Source organism: Halichoerus grypus, chromosome 7, assembly GCF_964656455.1.
Source record: "Halichoerus grypus chromosome 7, mHalGry1.hap1.1, whole genome shotgun sequence".
Lineage (NCBI taxonomy): Eukaryota > Metazoa > Chordata > Mammalia > Carnivora > Phocidae > Halichoerus > Halichoerus grypus.
The window spans coordinates 118,042,801-118,066,307 of record NC_135718.1 but is presented as its reverse complement, the minus strand read 5'-3'; the positions used below and the strand labels follow the sequence as shown (position 1 = coordinate 118,066,307).

Here is a 23,507-nt window from a genome sequence, read left to right as displayed (position 1 = left end):
AATAATTAGTGATGTTGAGCATCTTTTCATGTGTCTGTTGGCCATCTGTACGTCTTCCTTGGAAATAGGCTTATTCAGATCCTCTACCCACTTTTTAATTGGATTGTTTGTTTTTTTGGTGTTGAGTTGTATGAGTTCTTTCTCTCTTTCGGATGTTAACCCCAGTGACACTCTATTTTAATTATAAAGATGCAAATAATTAAAATTCACCAATCTGAGGAGTTTTTTTTTTTTTTTAAAGATTTTATTTATTAGCGCGCGCATGAGGGCGGGGGTGGGGGGAGAAGCAGAGGGAGAGAGAGAAGCAGACTCCCCGTTGAGTAGGGAGCCTGATGCAGGGCTTGATCCCAGGACCCTGAAATCAGGACCTGAGCCAAAGGCAGATGCTTAACCAACGGTGCCCCTAATCTGAGGAATTTTAAGAATCATGCTTCTAAATGCACACCAAAAGGTGTTCTTTTATATTCTAAAAATAAGAGACCTCCCTCATACTTAACTGTCTTTTCCTCCCCCTTTCTTTCTTAGTCCTTAACACGACTTTGTGATTAGAGACTGCTTTTTATTCTTACTTATGGGTGTATCTTCAGCATGTAGGACCATGCCCAACATATAAATGCTTAAAAAATAAGTTGAACAAAAAGAAAGAATGAGTTAAAATTTAAGAGACAGAGTAGTTATAGGCAATGATATCATTGAAAGTCAATCTCAAGGCAAAAATTAAAAAGTTTGATTTTACTTAGTATGGGGATATAGATGCACAACAGGAAGAGTATAAATTTGCACAGGTTTTGGAGGTCAATTTAAAATATACCTTTTCCTTAAAAAAAATGCCTTTTCCTAACAATTCTGTTTTTAGTAAATTTTACTACACATCTATTCTCACATCTGCATAGGAAATATTTATCAATGATTATTAGACATTTTAGTCTCAGAAGTCTCCTTTACACTCTTAAATATTATTGAGCATCTCAAAGAACTATTGCTGTAGTTGTACCTTTTAACATTTACCATATTTGAAATTTAAAAATAATATTCTATTAAATAAAAAAAAGTATATTACATATTAACATTTCTATGAAAAATAATTGTAAGAAGAGTGGTTTTAATTTACATTTGTGAATCTCTAATGCTGGGATTAAGAGAAAACAGCTAGATTTTCATATCTGCTTGTGGATCCAATCTGTGGTGATAGATTGTTTTGATTGAAGTATATGAAGAAAATTCAGTATTATAGAGATGATGTAGGGAAGAGTATTTTAATAGCTTTTCAGACAATTGAAGATAATCATCTTTGATACACCAAAACTTAGTAAGTGATAATTTCTTAAAAGTTTAGTTGCATTATGGAATCCGAAATCTTATCAACAAAGCTTTGGTACTTTGTTTTATTAAAATTCATTAGTCTTGGGGCACCTGGGTGGCTCAGTTGGTTAAGCGGCTGCCTTCGGCTCAGGTCATGATCCCAGGGTCCTGGGATTGAGCCCCGCATCGGGCTCCCTGCTCATCGGAGAGCCTTCTTCTCCCTCTCCCTCTGCCTGCCACTCTGCCTACTTGTGCTCTCTATCTCTCTATCAAATAAATAAATAAAATCTTTAAAAAAAAAAAAATAAATAAAATTCATTAGCCTGTCTTAAATTTGAATGGATTTTTTTTTACGTATGCATGAGCTTATAACATCATGCATTGGTCATGTGAAAAATATTCATTCCCCAAGTTATGCAGATCTTGCATATGTTGACCTATTTCATTATATAATATCAAAAAATGGTAAATATCATCACAGATCTCTAAAGGAGGTATTTTAAGTATTGGGAAGCTGTCAAGCTCACAGCGACTTGATGGCTTGAATTTCATTGCTGACAACAATGCAATGGGTAGTTTTCCTTGAATTGTTGGGCTCACTTTGTTTATGGTTTTTTTTTTTTTTTTTTGAGTAAGTTTCTGCCAGATACTCAAATCTGAATGATTATAGTTTTTTCCCACAGACTTTTGAAAAGAAATGGTCTCAAGGGTCAAAATTTAATAAAGTTAATAATTTTTATTGCTTCATCAAAGACATTCTGAAGTGAAACAGACATTTGAAATTTTTTTTTAATATGAGTGAATGGCAGTCAGAAATATGGTGATTACTAGTAAGTATAGTTTGGTGCCATTGTCTTGATTCATGCTAAGAGGTTTGCACTTTTACTGCCATTGCTTTTAGGTGATCAGTGCAGGTGTCAATGCAGTGGAAAATGCAACTACTGTCTTAGTATTATTATGAAAATGGTTTTGACCTTGTTGATCCCTTGCAAGGCCCTCAGGGACCCTCAGCAGTCTGCAGATCACATTTTGAGAATGCATACACAAACAAATGTGTGCACACATGTGTACATACATATGGGTGTTCTTTGCAGCATTTTCAATAGAAGAAAACTGAACAGAAACTGAATTTTCTCATTATTTGATTGCATAGATACGCCATAATTTAGCCAATTAATAGAATTCTTTAGCTCTTTGAAATATACTGGTGTGGTAAGATCTCCAAGCTATATTTTTAAGACACAAGAACAAATGTTGCACAGCAATATGTTTAGTAAGCTCACATCTGTGTTTGAGTAGACATACATAATTGTGTGAAGATATACCCACACACATTTGTATAATGTATGTACCTTCTCTGGGTGCAGGAGGAGGGATGTTTTTACTTTTTATTTTATACCTTCTGTACTATGGAATTTAACTGTGTCCATGTATCTTTAACTTTAATATTGGGAGATACACAACCCAGCTTCTTAAACAGTAAGCTTGTCACTGGGTGAAAGGGAGTGGTTTCTAAATAGGTTGAGATTTGTAGCTATTATTGCTATTGCTAATGGATTATCTTCAACTTTTTTCCACATCCTTACATATAATAGAATGAAAGTTTCTTATTAATCTTGATAAGTAAGCAGTTTATCTCTCTCAGTAAATGGTACAGTCCATTTGTAATACTTGATAACTGCAGTGAACCCTGCAGGCTGCAGCTGAGCTTGTGTGGAGGGACTTGATGGTTCATCATCTATCTTTTTACCTGCTCTCACATTTTTAGTATATGAACCTCAGCAGCAAAAGAGAATCCTATTGTAATTGACACAACCATCAAAAATGTAGTTACTAGTCTAGTGGGGTAGTGAAAAGAACATGCCTTTTGGAATCTGATGGCTTTAGGCCCAAATCCTCTATCCGTGATTTACTAGCAGTGTGATCTTGTACAAATTAACATCTGAGTCTGTTTTCTTATGTTAAGATATGGATAATACCTTCCTGTTCTGTGGATTACATCTGCAGTGTGTCTGTCTCAGTGCTTAGCACATACCCGCTACCATCAGCTATCCTCTGTTGCTCAGTTACCGCTAAGGTAACCATACTCTTGTGTCTCCGAATTCAGCGTTGCACTGCTCCACTGTGAATTTTCTTGTTAGCCTTGCAGACTTTTCAAATGTCTCCTCTTCTAGGAGGTTTTCTCTGTTTCCTTTAGGCTGAGTTCGTTGTTTTCCCCTTCAGTTTTACATCTTACCAGTAGAGCACCTAACTTATGTTTTTCCAATTTTTTTTTTTAATTTGCAAAATTTTTAAGTTTACAGAAAAACACCACAAAAGAATAGTGTGGTAAATACTTTTATATCTTTGGCCCAGTTTCATTGATTGTTAACAATTTGCTGGATTTTTTATAACTCTCTATGTATCTCTCATTTTCTTTCTGAACCATTTGAGAATAAGTTGCAGATATTGTGACACTTCACCCCTGCGCTTCATATTTTCCCTATAATTACAATTCCATATCACTCTCAAGAAATTTAACCCTGATAAAATAATATTATCAAATATGCAGTCCATATTCATATTTCCTCAGTAGTTCTAAAAATGTCCTTTTTAGGTTTGTTTGTTTTTGGATCTAGGATCATGCCTCTAGGTTAATCTAGAGTATTCCTTATGCATTTTTTGTCTTTCATGACAATGACGTTTTTAAAGTGTATAAGACAGTTTTGTAGGATTCAAAGTCTCTACCTGTCTGATTGCTTTTTCAGGATTAGATCATTGTTTTGTTTGTTTTGTTAGATCTATTATCACACTTTGCTTTCCTATGAGAAAGAGAAAAGCAGTTCCTGATAGCTAAGAAAGAACTGGCCTCGCACTACCTATTCGTTAGACCTTGGTGTTTCCTAGAGTTGGCCTGGCATTCACGTGTAGGCTGTGTTATTCTCCTGTTGAACGTAAGCAGTTTCACAGAACAGGAACATTAGACAAGGCCACTCTGTGTCCTTGGATCAAGACAAAAACAAGACCACTCTGGAATCATGTCTGAGCACAGACAAAAACATGAATGTTGTTAAAGTCACAAAAATGATCAAGCATATCTTCATCTTGGCCACCGTGAGTGACTGCCACTTCTTTATATAAATCACAGCCTTAGCCTCTCTTCATTCATCTTGCCTCATAGTAAGATTTATTAAAATTGTAGCATCATAGAATTAGATAGAATTCATAGAACCATAGAATTATCCCCACAACAGCATCAGAACCAGGGCAAAGCCCCCATTTCTTTAAACCTTTCCCCAAAGTACCTAACACAAGCCAAATCCTGTAAGTTCATTCTCACACCCTCTTAGTGAAATGCCCCAGGGTTCCCAATAATGTACATTTTCCCTAGCTGCAAGGAGTAATAAATCTAACTTGTTCGTTTAGAGGTATGTTCTTGGTGCTGTTGACTGGAAAGAATTCACACCCGAAAACTTTGGCCTCTCTTTGTTTTTACTCTGAATGAATTTTTGCTTCAATTAAGAATCAGCATCAAGCTTTTCTAGCTAGTTTCTTACTGGTCAAGGGCAACTTTTAGTTCCATATAGCCAGTTTTTGATCATTGACATTCGAATTTTAAAAAAGTTGTAAGCTCTGATATCTGGGTGTTCTACATTAAAAAAAAAAAAAAAAAATCCCAAAGGCAGCTTAATAAATCAGAGAGAGAGAGACTTTATTTCCAGTGATTTATCAGCTTAATTAGAATGCTTGAATTTAATTTTTCCTCCCACAGCTTTTAATAAAGAAAATATTGTTGGGTCATTGGGGGTGAGGGGCTGGCTTATATATAGTATAGATACATACACACAAATAATATAGTATATAATATGTAATGCTGTACAATAAATCTTACGAAAAATATGTTTTGCATTTTCTATTGTAAATCAGCTATAATTTTTACTCTGTTCACAGGAAAATAAACATTGACCCTGTGAATGGAAACTTAAAGCAGTGATAAAGAAGTTCCTATTTATGATTTCTCAGTGTTGCTGCTTTTGAGCAAGGTTTAGGTGCTACTAAAGGACTAGCAACTGTAGAATAGCCACTAGGGTGTTGACTACAATTAGGATGACTGTTGAATCTTGCTACTTTTTTTTTTTTTAAATTAAAACTAGGTGGCTTTGTTAAATCTATTAAGGCTAATAGTTATGGATTAAAATTCATCTGCTTCTCTTTTGTTTATGCTACAAATCCTACTTTGTTGTTGTTATTCTGAAATATCTTAGGAACAAAGAAGTGAGCATATTCTTTCATCTATTTGTTCTGATGATAGGATTCAGTGTAATTGAACCTTTTACTGCATAAGCCTTAATTTTTGATTGTGCTTGCTCCACTCTGAAAAATATTTTATTTTATTTTATTTTTTTAAAGATTTTATTTATTTATTTGAGAGAGAGAGAGAGAGCACATGAGAGGGGGTAGGGTCAGAGGGAGAAGCAGGCTCCCCGCTGAGCAGGGAGTCCGATGCGGGACTCGATCCCGGGACTCCAGGATCATGACCTGAGCTGAAGGCAGTCGCTTAACCAACTGAGCCACCCAGGCGCCCTGAAAAATATTTTAATTCCTCTCCACTTGTCCAAGTTTAGTGAAATGGAAATGCATAAAGATGTGTTTTATTCTCTTTAGAAGTTGATGTACTCATTGCTTAAGCATTTTAGTCTAGCTTAATAGGGAGGTGGGATGAATCACTGATTATACTTAGGATGGAAGCTCCCAAATTAATATGTATTTGTTTTAGCTACTGAGTGAGATTTTTTAGGGTGTCATTAAATATTAGTGAGTTTTCCATTAAAATTTCTCAACAAGTAGTTAATGGCATGTAAAGATAATATCAGGTGGTTTTGTGGGTTGAAACATAGTATGATTTTTTTTGTGCATTTTCTGGATTTTTGTTCTGAGGTTATATATGTTCACAAAATTATTAATATTAACTCACAGGCACTGGAATTAAATTTTGTTTAAAGGATAAACATATTGGACTATAATCATAAGTACCAGTGTATACTTAATTTCTTATTTAGACAAGAGAAGGAATAATGGACATTAGCTGTCCTTTTAACCTGTTTGGCCAGTGGATTTTTCCCAAGACTGAATAACTTAGATTGTTGTCCAGAAAATTTGCTTTACAGGTAGGGGCGCTTGGAAGTTTGTTTCCAGATAATATGTTGATAGGTAAGCTAGCACATCATTTTAGATTCTCATCGGGAGAATTGAGTTAAATTGAATTGTTACGTGTGAACTGGGAAATAATAGAAAAACAGAACACAGAAACATCGAATAGTGTAATGGTATTAGGGTTGGTTTCTTGTGATAAACCTTAAAACCAGATAGAAGTCGATTTCTTTCTCATGGTGTCAGATCTGAAGGTAGCTCCAGGCAGGGCAGCTCCACAGTGATCAGGAATCCAAGCTCCTGTCTTGTTGCTCTGTCATTTTAACCTCCCACGTCACAGTCCTTCCTGGAACGGGACAAGGAGAAAGAAGGAAAGGCTATCTCTCTCTTTTTTTTTTTTTAAAGAGCTTTTATTTATTTATTTATTTGAGAGAGAGAGACAGTGACAGAGATAGCGAGAGAGAGCACAAGCGGGGAGGAGAGGGAGAAGCAGGCTCCTGCTGACTGAGCAGGGAGCCTGACGTGGGGCTCCATCCCAGGACCCTGGGATCATGACCTGAGCCGAAGGCAGGTGCTTAACCAACTAAGCCACCCAGGTGCCCCAAAAAGGCTATCTCTTAAAGAGATTTCTAGGAAGCTACAATATAACTTTTGTTTTTATGTTTTTGGCAAGAACGTAGTCCATGTCCACATGTAACTGCAAGGCAAGCTGGGAATGTAGTGTTTTTTTTCTCTGGGTTGCCTTGTCCACAGTTAGAAATTGGGCATTATTTTACTAAGGAAGAAGGTGAAAACAGACAGTGGGCTAGCAACTGGCAGCTTGTTACATATAAATAAAGCAGTGTCCTGAATGTTAGGGATCCTCTAATTGACTGCCTCTGGCCTGTTAACCTTTACTGGGCCCCAGGCTCTTTGATGATGCTGGTAAAAGTTACAGACTTGTTCCCTAGAAAAAGGTACCTGTGGACACATGCATGGAATTTTGTAGGACTGTTGTCTCTGGAACCCATCCATTAAGCCGAGTAGGTTGTTTATGGACCACTGTTAAGATTTTTTATTAATGAAAGATGGCTATTTTCTAAGAATGTTCCACTGTTAAGACTGTTCTTTTTGAAAATTTTTCTAAATTTCCACCATTCACTCTTATAGTTAGGTATGAATTAATTAGCATGCTCTGTATGCTAGACACGGTAATGACACTTGAACATTCAAAGGCATCATGATTAATTTATTAAGTGTTAACTATGTGCCTGTCATGGAACTGGGAGTCTTAAGTACATTGTTCATTTTCTCCATTTTACAAATGAAGAAATTACCTAACATTTCATAGCTGGTGAATGATAGAGCTAGGATTTACACCAGGTCTAACTCTAAAACCATTTCTTTTAGTTTTCATGAAGTAGGTACTTCACCATAAGCATGAGACACATTGAGCTGAGAGTTTTTAGTGGTTCAGTTTCGAATTCTTGTTCTGGGTTATATAACTAGGAATCTCTTTGTGCCTCAGTTTTCTGTTGACATTTTGCAAAGCCGCTTAAAATGTTTATGGGATGATGCTCCTCTTTTGATTTTGCATTTTTGAAGCCTGGATTGCAGTCGGTGTGCTACATGGCATGAGACAAATGCCAACCAGGAATCTGATCTAAGAGGAGTACAAAATGATCGTATTTTAAAATGTCTTATAAGGGGGCGCCTGGGTGGCTCAGTTGTTAAGCGTCTGCCTTCAGCTCAGGTCATGATCCCAGGGTCCTGGGATTGAGCCCCGCATCGGGCTCCCTGCTCAGCGGGAAGCCTGCTTCTCCCTCTGCCACTCCCCCTGCTTGTGTTCCTGCTCTCGCTATCTCTGTCTCTGTCAAATAAATAAATAAAATCTTAAAAAAAAAAAAAAAGTCTTATCAGCATTCAAATTGTATATAGCATTAAAAAAATTCTATGAAAACCACCTTTCGATCACCTTGTAAATCAGAGCTCGCTGGTGCTTTGTGCACCATCTTTTTTCTCACACGCATGCTGTCACGTACGCTGACAGCGGCACATGTGGAGTTTGGCTTCAAAGCTTTTTTGCTTCAAGCTGAGGTTTTTGACCCCACTGATATACAGATGTTCTCATAATTTCCTCTCTTCAGCTCCTTTATAAATCAAAAAGAGTGGGAAAGGGAAAATTATATGAGTAATTACAGTATTAAATTACTATGGAAAACCATTTGAGTTCTTTAGAATTCTCTTTTTAGCTTGAGTTTCAAATCACCAGCTTCTTAAATGTTAACGTTTCTTACACAGACAGGCCTTCGAGTAGGGCTGCACCATTGATTTATCAGTTCACACCTCTGTCTCTTGTATCAGAAACACTATTGTCTTTTTTGGGGGAGAGTACGCTGATTCCGATAGTGCAGACTTGACTTTAGAGGACTGTGTAGTAAGGCAGTGATAGGCCTGCTGCTGCTTTCTGAGCTGTGAACGTAAACTCCCATAAACCTTCCTTCCTTAAGTCTTGGTTCTTATTTGATTCTAGGACGATTTGATGAAACTGTTATTGAAGAGAGAAGACAGTGTGCTGAAGATTTGCTACAGTTCTCTGCCAATATCCCTGTTCTTTATAACAGTAAACAACTTGAAGATTTTTTCAAGGTTTGATAGTCTTTCTGAAATATTTTGTACTTCATTAAATATTTTTGTTTTCTAATTTGTAGTAAAGCGGGATTCAAGTTGTTTTATTTTTTAACAGAAAATGTTATTTACGATTGAATTACATTATTCACTAAAATAAGTAGAAGTTGGTTGCTAAACAACAATGTCTTTGACATATCTTCTGTTTTTAGTGTAGAAATGTTTAAGATTTTTGATTCATAGTTTTTAAAAAGTTGATGCAAAAGGCTTAGGATTATCTTGTTCACTCCATCATAATTGAAGTACATTAGAAAAAATTTAAGTATCATGAAATTTTAGTTGTTGCCTTCACTTTTTGAGGTGTCTTTCAGTGGTAGACTTTTTGGGATAGAAACCATTCTACGTTCATATTCACTTTGTTATAATTGTACTAATTTGTGTAAGAGATAGAGCAAAAATAATCACTATATAATTTTAGAGAGGTAGGCTAGTACAAATTATGTGACCAGAATCATTGGATATTAATGTTTTCTGTTCCTTTTTTTTTTTTTTTTAAGATTTTTATTTATTTATTTGAAAGAGAGAGACACAGAGAGAGAGGGAACACAAGCAGGGGGAGTGGGAGAAGGAGAAGCAGGCTTCCTGCGGAGCAGGGAGCCCGATGCGGGGCTTGATCCCAGGACCCTGGGATCATGACCTGAGCTGAAGGGAGACGCTTAACAACTGAGCCACCCAGGCGCCCCATGTTTTGTTTCTTGACATGAAATGTTTTCATTCTGAGCTCTTTATAATTTTATTTTATTTTTAAGATTTATTTATTTATTTAAAGAGAGAGTGCCAGCAGGGGTTGGGGGGAGCAGAGGGAGAGAGAGAGAGAGAATCCCAAGCCGACTCCACACCCAGCGTGGAGCTTGACGCAGGGCTCCATCTCATGACCCTGAGATCATGACCTAGGCTGAAATCAAGAATCGGACACTTAACCAACTGAGCCACCCAGGTGCCCCAGGGTTCTTTATTGTTTTAAATAATAATTTTCTAATTTATTTTGTATTGAGCTTGTGCAGGTTGTTAGTTGGTATCAGTGTCTTTACTGACCACAATTTTCCTATTGCCTTTAGACTTCTAGAAGAAAGCTAGGCGATTGGGCCATACTTCCTTTCTTTAAACATCTACTCATTTGTATAAATGTAATTGTTAGAACATATGAAGTATGTGAATAGTATATGAGTATTGGGATTTTTAATTTTCCTGATGCCAGTGGATCTACAAAAGGAAATTATTTTTTATGACCTATTTTAACTTACTGAAGAAAGTTGATCTTTTGAAAGATACTATAAATTTATGACTTTACACTAATAGAAATGCAAATAGTAATAGAAAAGTTTGTAGTACCAGTAAGATTTCTAATAATTGACTTCATCGCTTAATTTTTCATTACTGTGTAAACCAGGCTGAGATGATGAATGTGGCTCTGCTATGGCATACTACAGATCTTTAGGATAAAAGGTCAAATCAAGTTGATACAGTATTTGTTCTTTGTTATTCTTGGTTTACAGCTCTATGTATGTGGCAAGCAGTCTATGCTTATAGAAAAAAGGCAGCATTAGGGGTGCCTGGGTGTCTCAGTTGGTTAAGCATCTGACTTGATTTCAGCTCAGATCATGATCTCTTGAGTCATGAGATCGAGCTCCTCATTGGGCTCTGTGCTCAATGGGGAATCTGCTTGAGATGCTCTCTCTCCCTCTGCCCCTCCCCCTACTCTCTCTCACACACATGTACGTGCTCTCCCTCAAATAAATAAATCTTAAGGCAGCATTATTAAGCAAGAAGGATGTGGCTTTATAGAAATTGTGAAAGGCAGTCATGCAAATTAACACATGCCGAGGTCTTAAAAAAAAAAAAATCAGTCTAGAAATATAGAAATCAGATCTTAGACTTTGAACAATTTATTTACTTATTTTTATCGATTTGTTTATTTGAGAGAGGGGTAGCACATGTGTACAGGATGGGTGGGAGGGGCAGAGGGAGAGGGAGAGACAGTCCTAAGCAGACAGTGCACTGGAATGTGGAGCCTGACATGGGGCTCGATCTGACGACCCTGAGATCACTACCTGAGCTGAAACCAAGAATCCGATGCTTAACTGAGTGTGCCACCCAGGCGTCCCCAACTTTGAACAATTTAAATATAAGTTACCTGTTCATTCTTCTTTTGGACCTGGGAATTCCTGATTGTAACTGCTGCTGAATGACACTTTTTAGGCTTTGTGAAATGAGAGACAGAAGAGAAGAAAGCAGACATTGGGCACTTTAAGGGAAGTCAGGCTAATCTTAGAAAATATATTAGAAATACCTTAAGTAGTGTGCTGGGCTGGAGAGAGACACTGATTTGGTAATATCACAGCAGTGGTAGTCAGCCTCTAAATAAAGATAAGTAAATAGGATCCTTGAGGGTTATTTAGCTGCAAGCAAGAAACAAAAAAGCTTACCATATTAGCTTAAGTAAGAAAGGGGTTTGTCTCATACAACAAGAAGCTGAGTGAGGAAGATAGAACAGGGTTGGTACAGAGCTCAATGATGTCATCAAAGCCTTAGGTTCCTGGTTTGGGGTGTGAAAGGAAAAGGACTGATAAATGAATGAGTGAATGCATGCCATTTTTGAAAAGCTTTCCTAGAAATTCTACCTAGAGGTAGTCCTTCTTACATCTTATAGACCAGAACTGGGTCACAGGACTATCCTTAGCTTCAGAGAAGTCTGGGTAGGTGACTCTTTTAGCTTTCTAGTTCTCATCGTGGATGAAGGTATGGAGGTGAGGTTTTTGGGTAGCCGGGTCAGAGGGTGTGCTACAATAACAGAGGTTTTAGTTTTTTTGTTTGTGTGTGTGTTTGTTTTGGGGGGAATACTGATGATAGATACCCCATGCAAATGACTACCTTGCCAGTTGATTCGATTTTTTTTAACATACACAAGAGTGGAAGGAATACTATAATGAGCCTCCATTACTCATTACTCATCTTGAAAATTATCAGTATATTGCCAAATTTTTTTCATCTATGCATTTCCATGCCATATTCTTTGCTGGTTATGTATGTATATATGTATGTATTTTATCATGTATCAGTATTCTATTCCTTTATGTTGCTGAATAGTATTCTATTACATAGATTATACTGCATGTTGTTTATCCATTGACAAAATGATGGACATTTGGATTGTTTTCAGTTTTTTGACCCTTTGTCCAGTACTGTTGCCAACAAATTTTTGTGTACAAATCTATGTGTAGGTATATGTTTTCATTTCTTTTGGGTAGATTCTGAGGAGTGGAATTGCTGGGTGTTATGGTAAGTTTATGTTTTTAAGAAACTGTTCTTTAAAGTGACTGTACTGTTCTACATTCCCCAGTAATGTATGAAGGCTCTGTTTCTTACACAATTTCACCAATTGTGTAAGAATTTAATTTATAGCTGTTCTAGTATGTGTTTAGTGATATCTCACTATAGTATTAATTAATTTCCATTTCCTAATGGCTAATGATGTTGAGCTTGTTTTCATGTGCGTATTCATATACTTTGGTGAAATGTTTGTTAAAATCTGTCCAGTTCTGGTTGGGTTGTCTTATTATTGAGTTGTAAGAGTTCTGAATATATTCTGGATACAAGTCCTTTATCACATATATGTTTTCCAAATATTTTTCTCCCAATCTGTGGCTTGTCCATGTTCTTAATGGTGTCATTGGAAGTACAAAAGTTTTTTTTTTTTTTAAGATTTTATTTATTTATCTGACAGAGAGAGAGAGATAGCGAGAGCAGGAACACAAGCAGGGAGAGTGGGAGTGGGAGAAGCAGGCTTCCCGCCAAGCAGGGAGCCCGATGCGGGGCTCGATCCCAAGACCCTGGGATCATGACCTGAGCCGAAGGCAGAGGCTTAACCGACTGAGCCACCCAAGTGCCCCAAAAGTTTTTAGTTTTGATGAAGTCTAATTTATCAATTTTTTTCTTGTTTTGAATCATACTTTTTTTTTTGTCATATCCAAGAACTCCTAGAGTAACCCAAAGTCTCCTGTGTTCTTTTCTACAAGTTTTGGTCTTAACATTTAGGTCTATGATCCATAGTTAATTTTTGTATACAGTGTGAGGTAACAGCCTAAATTCATCTTTTGGCACATGAATATCCAACAGTCCTAGCACCATTTGTTGAAAAGGCCGTCTTTTCCACCATTGAATTACTTTGGCATTGTTGTTCAAAAATGAATTGAATGTAAATGTAATGGTTTATTTCTTGACTTTTGATGTGTTTTATTGATCTATGTGCCTGTTCTTATAACAAAACTGTATTTTCTTGATTATTTTAGCTTTATAATAAGTTTTGAAATCAGATAGTGTAAGTTGTCCCATTTGGTCATCCTTTTTCAGAATTGTTATGGCAATTTTGAGTCCTTTGAATTTCCATAAAAATTTTTAGCATCAGCTTGTCCATATAAACAAAAAATTCTGATGGAATTTTGATTGGAAATGTATTAAATCTGTAGTTCAATTTGGGGAAAATTGTTTCTTAACAATATTGTCTTCCAATCCATGAACATGAAATGACTCTCCGTTTATTTAATTAGTCTCAGCAGTGTTTTGCAATTTTCAGTGTATAAGTGTGGCACTTCTTTTGTTAAAATTATTCTATGCATTTTATTATTTTGATGCCTTTGTGAACAGAATTGTGTTCTTTCTCTTAGCATTATGTTTTAAAGGTTTAATCCATGTTGTAGCGTATAGCAATACTTCATTCTTTTTTGTGGCTATATAGTATTCCTTTGTGTGGATCCGTGGATATACTGCGTTTTGTTTATCCATTCATCAGTTGAGCACATTTGGGTTGTCTCTCGCTTTTGGCTATTACTAATGATGCTGTTATAAATATTGGCATATAAGTTTTTCGTGTGGACATATCTTTTCATTTCTCTTAGGTATATATCTAGTATTAGAATTGGTCTGGGAGGATTTCAAATCTTAATTCAATTTATTTACTTGGTACAGGTTTATTATGATATTCTCTTTCTTCTTGAATCAGCTTTGGTAATTTGTTCCTTCCCAGGAGTTTTCATCTAAATTGTATAATTTGTTAGCATAAATTATTCATAGTATTTCCTTATAATGTCTTTGATTTCTACAGGGATGGTAGTGATGTCCCTTCTTCCATTCTTGATTTTGGTAATTTGTATGTATCGTGTTTATTTTTTCTCTTGGTCAATCTAGCTAAAAGTTTGATATTGCTGATTTTCTCAAAAGACTAACCTGGTTGGGGTGCTTGGGTGCCTCAGTCGGTTAAGCGTCTGACTTTGGCCCAGATCATGATCTCAGGGTCCTGGGTTAGAGCCCCACATCGGGCTCCATTGCTCGGGGGGGGGGGGTTGCTTATTCCTCTACCCCTGCTTGTTCTCTCTTTCTCTGTGTGAAGTAAATCTTAAAAAAAGACGACTAACCTGGTTTTGTTGATTTTTCTGTATTTCCTGTTTCATTTTTCTCTATTTCATTTTATTGATTTCTACTCTAAACTGTATTTCCTTCCTTTTGCTTGCTCTGGATTTGCTTTGCTGTTTATCTAATTTTTTAATTCCTTAAAGTGAAAGCTTAGATTACTGATTTGAGATATTTCTTCTTATCTAACATAGGCATTTACAACTATAAATTTTCCTTTTAGCACTGCTTGAACCTCATCCTATAACTTTTTATGCTTTGTTTCCATTTTTATTCAGTTCAGTGCATTTTTTTATTTCTTTCTGTGATTTTTCTGTTGACCCATTGGTTATTTAGAAAAATGTTCTTTAATTTCCAAATATTTGTTGATTTCCTAAAGTTTCTTTTATGTTGATTTCTAGTTTTCTTTTGGTCATGGCCAGAAAACATGTGTTATATGATTTCAGTTCTCTTAAATTTATTGAGACCTGATTTATTTCTTAGCATATGACCTGTCCTGGAGAATATTCCATGTGTGCTTGAAAGGAATATATATTCTGTTGTCAGGTGGAATTTTATGTAAATTTTAGTTAGTTCCAGTTAGTTGTTAGTGATGTTTAAGTCTTCTGTATCTTTGCTGATTTTCTGTTTAGTTCTATCAATTATTGAGAGTGAGGTATTGAAGCCTCCACTTATTATTGTTGAATTTTCTATTTGTCCTTTCAGTTGTTAATGTTTATTTATTTTGGGGCTCTGTTGTCATGTGCATGTGTATTTATAGTGGGAATAGCTTCCTGATAAGTTGATTTTCTTAGCCTTAGGAATTGGCTGTCCTTGACCTGAGTAGTATTTATTGTCTTAATGTCTATTTTGTATGATTTTAATATAGACCACTATTTAGTAAAGAATACTCTAGGTCTCTTTTTGCATGGAACCTTTCTTTTCATTCTTTTTTTTTTTTTCTTGTCGGGGGGGCAGCAAAGCAAGGTTTATTGAGTGATAGCAAAGTGATAGCACAAAGCTCGGAAGGAGGGAGGGGACCTGAGAGGGTTGCCGCTTTCTTTTCAGTCTTTTGCTTTCAGCCTATTAGTGTTATTGAATCTAAAGGGTATCTCTTACATGCAGTATATAGTTTGATCTTTTTTTTTGGTCCAGTCTCAAAATTGCTGTCATTGATTGACATATTTAGTTCTTTTATATTTAAATATACCATTTTGTTATATGTTATATATTTCATATATTTTTTGTTCTTTTGTTTCTCCTTTATGTCATCTTTTGTGTTAAATATTTTTTGTTGTACTATTGAAATTTCCCTTCTATTTTTTTAATATATGTATATATATATATTTTAAAGATTTATTTATTTTAGAGAGAGCACTTGAGAGAGTGAGCAAGCCAGGAGTGGGGGGAGGGGCCGAGGGAGAGGGAGAGCAAGAACTTCAAGCAGGCTCCCTGCTTAGGGCAAAGCCTGACGCAGGGCTGGATCTCACTACCCTGAGATCATGAGCTGAGCCGAAATCAGGAGTTGGATACTTAACTGAGTGAGCCACCCAGGTATTCCTTAAGTTATATTCTTAATGGTTGCTCTAGGGATTAAAATAATGCATTTTAATTTATGACAATTTACTTGAGATTAATATTAACTTAATTCCAGTAAAATATAGAAAGTTTGCTCCATAAAGCTCTATTCACTCCTCCTTTTTTGTGTTATCATATGTATATCTCAAATGTATTATAAACTCAACAATATAGTGTTAATGATTTGATGTCTTTTCAAGTTAAGGAGAATAAAAGAGAGGAACATATATTTATATAGTCTTTTATATTTACCCTCATATTTACCTTTTTTTGGTGTTCTTTATTTGTTCAGGTAGATTTGAATTACCGTATGTTGTCAGCTTGAAGGATTTCCTGTAGTTTCTTTTTGTGTGTGTGTAAGGCGGGTTTACTAGCAATAGATTTTCTTAGTCTTTGGAAGTGTTTTTGTTTGCCCTTCATTTTTATTTAATTAATTAATTAATTAATTAATTTATTTATTTTTAAAGATTTTATTTATTTATTTGACAGAGAGAGAGAGACAGCGAGAGAGGGAACACAAGCAGGGGAAGTCGGAGAGGGGGAAGCAGGCTTCCCGCTGAGCAGGGAGCCCGATGCAGGGCTCGATCCCAGGACCCCGGGATCATGACCTGAGCCGAAGGCAGACACTTAACGACTGAGCCACCCAGGTGCCCCTGCACTTCATTTTTAAAGAATAGTTTTTCTGGATATGTAGAATTATTGATTAACTGTTTCTTTTAGCATTTTGAATTTATCATTTCAGTGCCTTTTGGTTTTCATTGTTCTTTATGAGAAGTTGTTACTTTTACTGTAGTTCTGGTATAGAAGTCTTTTTCTGTTGCTGCTTTCAGAATTTAGCCTTTGTCTTTTAGTAGTGTGACTCAAGGTGTAGATCTCTTTCTGTTTATCCACTTGGAGTTTAATTTATCTTCTTGTATTGGTAGATTATTATTTTTCATCAAAGTTTGAAAGTTTTCTGCTGCATCTTTTCAAATATTTTTTTCAGCTTTTTTCTCACTCATGTCTGGTACATATTAGTTGGTATGCTTGATATTATCCTTATAGCTCTTTGATTCTCTTTACGGTTATTAGGTCTTTTTTTCCTATAATTTTCATTTTGGGTAGTTTCTACTGATCTTTAAGTTCATTTATTATTCATCCTCAAATCTGTTAAATTTTGTTACTATGCTTTTCAACTTATGATTTCCATCGGTTCTGTTTTTAAAATTGAGATTCACGTGACATAAAATTCACCATTTTAAAGTACAAAGTTTAGTAGTGTTTAGTATATTCACAGGGTTATGCCACCATTATCATTGTCTAATTCCAGAACATTTTCATCACCCCATAAAGAAATCTTGTGCCCATTAGCACTTACTCTTCCTTCCCCACTTGCCTTAACTCCTAGCAACCCCTAATCTATTTTCTGTCTTGATGGATTTGCTTATTCTGGACATGACATGAATGGAATCATACAATATGTGGCCTTTTGCATCTGGCTTCTTTCACGTAGCTTAATGTTTTCAAGGTTCATCCATGTTGTAGCATGGGTCAGTGCTTCATCCTTTTTATGGCTAAGTAATACTCCATTAGGTGGATATGAGTATGCCACATTTTGTTTATCTATGAATCAGTTGATAGACATTTGAATTATCTCCACTTTTGGCTCTTACGAATAGTGTTTCATTTGGTTCTTTTTTATAATTTGTATATATTTATATTTGCTATTTCATGAGTCATAGACATCATACTTCAAAAAATTCTTTAATCACGACTTCCTTCAATTATTTAACATATTTATAAATAGCTGCTTTGAAGTCTTGGCCTTTTAAATCCAGTATCTTTGCCCCCTCAGAGTTAGTGCCTATTGATTGCTTCCCTTCCCCATCCCCCATGTATGGAGCACACACTTTCTTATTTCTTTGTATGTCTCATGATTTTTTTTGTTGAAAACTAGAAGTTTTGGATAATATAGCAGATCGGAGTTCTCACTTTTGCCCTGAGGGTTGTTAGTATTGTTTTGTTAGTGTGTTTAGTAAAGTGTCTGTACTGAATCTGTAGAGTCTGTTTAATGGGCAGTGATTGCTGATATCTCTGCTCAATTTTTAATTTTTATTGTATTTTTAAACCTGGCTAACTAGGGATTAGTCCTGTATCAGCCTGGGTTAGTCGTCAGCCAGTGATTGGTCTTTGCTTGCATTTAAACACTTTGTTCCATTATATGCTTCTTCCACATGCTGATGATTCTTGGTGTATTTTCAAAGTTCAAGCAGTTTTTAAGTTTGTCCTGGCTTTTGCTTTCCTCTAGGATCTCTTGGATTTCCTGTGTGTGTGTGCATCATCATGGTTTGCCAAGGATTTGTAGATAGCTCGATTTCTCTCTAGTCTCTTCTGCATGGATGGGTAGAGAGCATATTAAGAACCCATATGGCTGTGTATTTTCTGTATCTCCCTGCTAAATGTTTGCCTGATATGCTGGTTCTTTGCTTGCCGCAACTTCGTGTTTGCTGAGCCACTGTGTGTTGGCACTGGGATCACTTCTATTACTGATAATACTGTTTGGGGTGGACTTTTTCTGTGCTTCAATCCAAATCATGCCAGCCTCCTCTGCAAGTGAATCTGCTGAATTTCAAAGCTTGCCTTGCCCTTGTATAATTACCATGGCAACCCAGCTGGGACGGAAGGTGGGAGTAACCCCAGGCAAGAATGCCACAGACTCCCACAGTTCTTACCTGTGGTTTTATGGTAACCACTTCTTCATTTGTTTTATGTTTTTGGTCAATTTCCAGAGCCCTGAAATGGTCCCTGACAGTTTTCTGTAGTTATTGCCTTTTGGGGAGAGCATTTGCTAATTTACTTATTCCATCATACCTGAACTCCCTTCACCCTCCAGATTGACATTTCATTAACAAAAAACTTTGAGATGCTGTGTAATAAGAGTTTCTGTCTACTGCGTAGTGAAGAACACCAAATGGTTCATGTTTTTGGTCTAGAGATCAAAATGATCAAAACAGCAATTAATAGAGATTAAAATAGAATTGTGGCATATTTTTCTACTACTTCCCTCGAGTTCCTATGGTACAGTTTTTATTATTTTGTTTAATTAAGGATTTAGTCTGTATTATTTTGTATAATATCATTTGTTAAATTAGGTAAATAAAATTTCTCTGGGATTCTGAGCTAAAACATTTTTTGCATTCTTTAGTATTGTTTTTATTTTATCTTGTAAACAGATCTTACATCAGCTAATATTATTAACAAATAAACATTTATTGTGTGCTTATGTTGTTCTAAACACTCTACATGTATGAAATCTTTTAGTCCTAACAACTTATGAGTTATAGATAATATTTCCATTTCGAAGATAGGTAACTTAAAGTCACACACCTCATGGTTCAAGAGGTAGTTAATAGTTGAAAGGCACTTCCTGTTAAGTGAGATTATAAATAAAATCAGATTTGTCTATTAAAATTCTCAAGAATATTTGCATTTTTTCTTAAGATTTGGTTTGGATGGCTTAGTCTGAAATAGATACTCTTCTTTTTTAGAGAAAAACTCAAATGTGATTTGAATATTTTAATAAACAAATAGAACAAAGTAGTATAAATTCTTGCCTCTAAAGAGAATAATTGTGGGTGGCTCAGACGGATAAGTGACTGCCTTCCTGCTCAGGTCCTGATCCTGAGGTCCTGGGATCAAGTCCTGCATCAGACTCCTTGCTCAATGGGGAGCCTCCATCTCCCTCTGCCTGCCACTCCCCCTGCTTGTGCACATTCTCTCTCTCTCTGATTAAAAAAAAAAATAATAAAGAGAATAATTGTTTTAAAGTTTCAGTTCACTTAACACTCTGGGAAGTAAAAGTTGGTAATTTGAGAGGGATCATTTAAAATTTCTCTTTCTTAAAGATAAGTGGGCAGGGAGGCTTTTGATTATGTAAAGAGAGTTATTGAGTTCTTTGTGCTGAAGGAGAGAGGAAATAGGGGTCTTGTGTTTCTCTTGGGTTTTGCTATCCTGGTATTGTGTTTGGGGGCATGGAACTATTGGTGGAAGGTAGAAGGAAAGATGTTAAGGAGCAGAAGAGCTATTCTTTTAGTTATAATTATTTAAGGATTATAAGCCCTTATGTCGATGTTTGGAGCAGTCCATGAACCCACAGCACAAAATCACACCACCACCACTTACCTGATAAGTACCATTCTCTAGTTGCACATAGAGTAAGAGAAAACAGCCTTTTGGGGGTTGAATTTGCAAACCTAAATATAGAATTAAAATAATGGCCACACGGAGAAATCAATTTTATATTTATTAAAAATAATACAAATATCTTAAATTTGTTTAGTTTCACATACATTATTATGTCTAAGTGTTTTTCACATTTAAGGTACTTCTGGAATCACTGAGGTTCTATGTGATATATTGAAGTTTTTAATTTGATAAAATTAAAGGATTTCTAATGCAGTCCCATCATTTATCACTAATTAGAATGACCAGTCACTAAGGATACTAAGCAATAGTCTTTAGTTGGTGGGTGGTTTTTTTTTTCCTTGCATTTTTTAAATGAGTATTTTTGATAGATTTTTAAAAAAATATGCTTTTATAAGAAGCCACATGATACTATAAACATAATATTCCTTTTGAATGTTAATAGGCTAAAAATAGATTTTAATAATAGATTATTTTTTGGAGCAGTTTAGTTTACAGAAAAATTGTGCAGAAAGTATAGTGCTTTCAGGGGCGCCTGGGTGGCACAGTTGGTTAAGCTTCTGACTCATGATTGCAGCTCAGGTCATGATTTCAGGGTCATGAGATTGAGCCCCATGTTGGGCTCTGCGCTCAGTGCAGAGTCTGCTTAAGTTTCTCTCTCCCTCTGCCCCTTCCCCGTGTGTGTGTGTGTGTCCGCTCTCTCTCTGTCCTTTCTTAAATAAATAAATCTTAAAAAATAAAAAAAGGAAAGTATAGTGTCTTCCTGTATATCCCCTTTTCCCTTCACAGAGATTCCCCCTATTATTAACACCTTGCATTGGTGTGGTACGTTTGTTACAATTGATGAATCAATACTGATATTCCTATTGATTTTTTTTTAAAAGCAACTATTATCTAGTTTAACAGATGCATAGTTTCTGTAATGTTGAGTAACTATTGTTCATTTATTACTCATTTTTAAAATACTCTTATTAACAGTGAAACACAATTACTCTCCTCTTTTTAGGGTGGAATAATTAATGATGGTTCTGAATTGATTGGTCCTGCTGAAGCTTATTCAGATTCCCTCGTTGATAGCTTTCCTGAGTGTAGTACAGAAGGTAGGACATTTTGAATTTTTTTCATTTCATGGTTTTGATTGCAGACTATAAATCATATTTGAATTACAAAAGAATAGATGGCTATAGGAATTTGGGAGTATTTCACCAATTCTAAGATACTTTTTTCCTTAACATTTTAGTATCACTGATGTTGGGTACATGATACTGGGTCGATGATATCTTACATTTAATTGACAGCTTTTTTTCTTTCTTAGTGTGATATATAAAATAATGATTTATCCTACAATTAATGGCATATTAGATTTGATGAAATGTGGTATAAATGAATGTTCAGAATTCGTATTGTCTAGCGTTAAGAATATTTTGCTAAAGTTTAGCAGCATCTGACATTTAAACAATTAATTTTAAGACTGGCTTTAAAAGTTTAGTCATGTTCCCAGAAAGAATAAACCTAGGGCAGTTTTAATGTTTTTAGTATGTTTTATAATAACACGAGTCTAAACCAAAGCAGTTTTTGAAATTTTAATCACTTTAATTCAAGAATGCTTAATCTCTTGTTTTATTCCTATGTTAAGCCATCCTTGAATTTTTATGAAGATTTAAAATACATACATTTTTGTCTTTAAATTTCCTTAGCTAGTTTTCTTCCAGGGAAGAATTTGGAATTAAGAAAAAGAGATTTGGAGACAGGAAGGGAGAGTCTTTAAAAATAGATAATTAGATTTGTTTGAGGAGGCTTAGGTTTGTTTTATATAAAAGTAAAATCATAGACTAGATATTTCTTGATCTCTTTCATGGATAACAGTTTATGGTAGAGGAGGATGCTGAATATGGGAGGTAGCCATAATCTCATTTCAGTGATCTTTTTGTGGGGATATGTACTGATGTCATATGTCAACAGACACATTGATATAGATTTATTGCAGTGAATTCCCATCTTAATTTGGTAGGAGCAGCAAGTTCCCATCCATTGTGTAGGCTGAAGCATTTAAAATTTGTTTTTCAAGTGCCTTGTTAGTGCGGTAGGTAGCATATCAGCCTCATAACATTTGTTTTTCTTTTGTTGCCGCCACATTAGCTCTTCTTGTTTTTCATAGTGGCTCCCATTGACTTAAAAACAAAGTCCATTCATTAGTGTTTTGTGTAATGTATGGGAACCTTAGGCCCAGGGATTTCCATTAGGTCCTCAATGTCTTTGACTCTATACTGAATCAGCCAAGGTCATAGGAAAACACTGCTGACAGTAATTTTACTCTACAATCCAAATACCTGTTCTTTGTAACCTGTTTTGATCTGCAGATCCTTGCCAGGCTTTGAAACATCTAGTCCCTGCTTGGGATCCCAATGTGATTCTGTTTTTAGAGCTGGTTTCCTTGGAAGGCAGCTATCTGGGATAACCTGATCTGGCTGTTGCCTCGGAGATACTCTTTTCCTGAGAAAGGAGGAGAAGGGTATCTTCTGCCCATAGATGTGCTGATTTGGTGACATCCAGTAGTAAACAAATAGATTTGTAGGAGAGTGTTCAATGAGGAGTACAGTTCTTGGAGATGGTAGAATGTTTTTTAGTTTCTCTCCTTTTGTGTTTTGTTACAGGAATCTAAGGTTGCATAACTCGGGGATGGCTATATTCTTTTGATATCTATAATAAGCTTTTTTTTACTAGGTGTGAGTCAGCTATGGTGGGAGATGTGTGTCTCAGGAACCTATTTTAGTGTAGGATCATCATGGATGAGAATGATACAGAGGTCTTTTGTTCTTTGTTACCATCTGGAAGAGAAGGGGCGAAGCATTATTATTAGGAATGTGTTTTCTTGGGATGGTGTTCCAAAATATGGGAAGCTGTTCAGGGTAAAAATGTGGCTGTGGTAAAAACGTGGTAAAAAACAAAAAGGATATATTACCTAAAGCTAGGATGAGTTTGTAATTTATTGTCCTAAGTGGGACACACACTTCTGAGAAGTAAAGAGGATGCTTTAATAAAGTACAGCGAGACCACACGCATACACCAGGACCGCCCCTGGCACACTGAGACGGATGGTGTGGGCCGCTCTATCTAAAGCAGTTGTTTCAGGGTTTATCTTTGAAGTTTCGAAAAGATGGGTTTTCTTTCTTTCTTTCTTTCTTTTTTTTTTTAAGATTTTATTTATTTGACAGAGAGAGAGAGAGAGAGAGAGAGAGCCCGCGCACAAGCAGCGGGGAATG

At 35.8% G+C, this 23,507-nt stretch overlaps 1 protein-coding gene across 6 annotated transcripts in view; it reads left to right on the top strand.

Moving 5' to 3' along the window:
• Positions 1-23,507, top strand: part of RPS6KC1 (ribosomal protein S6 kinase C1) — a 190,741-nt gene that overhangs the window by 25,136 nt on the left and 142,098 nt on the right. For 5 of the 6 annotated variants that reach the window (XM_036101797.2, XM_036101795.2, XM_036101793.2 and 2 more), the window contains 2 exons: positions 8,945-9,060; positions 21,251-21,344. In XM_036101797.2, the coding sequence (XP_035957690.2) occupies positions 8,945-9,060; positions 21,251-21,344 (210 nt within the window). Of the gene's footprint in view, positions 1-8,944; positions 9,061-21,250; positions 21,345-23,507 lie in introns of those variants that run through there. The other variant, XM_078078116.1, reaches the window with a different exon arrangement.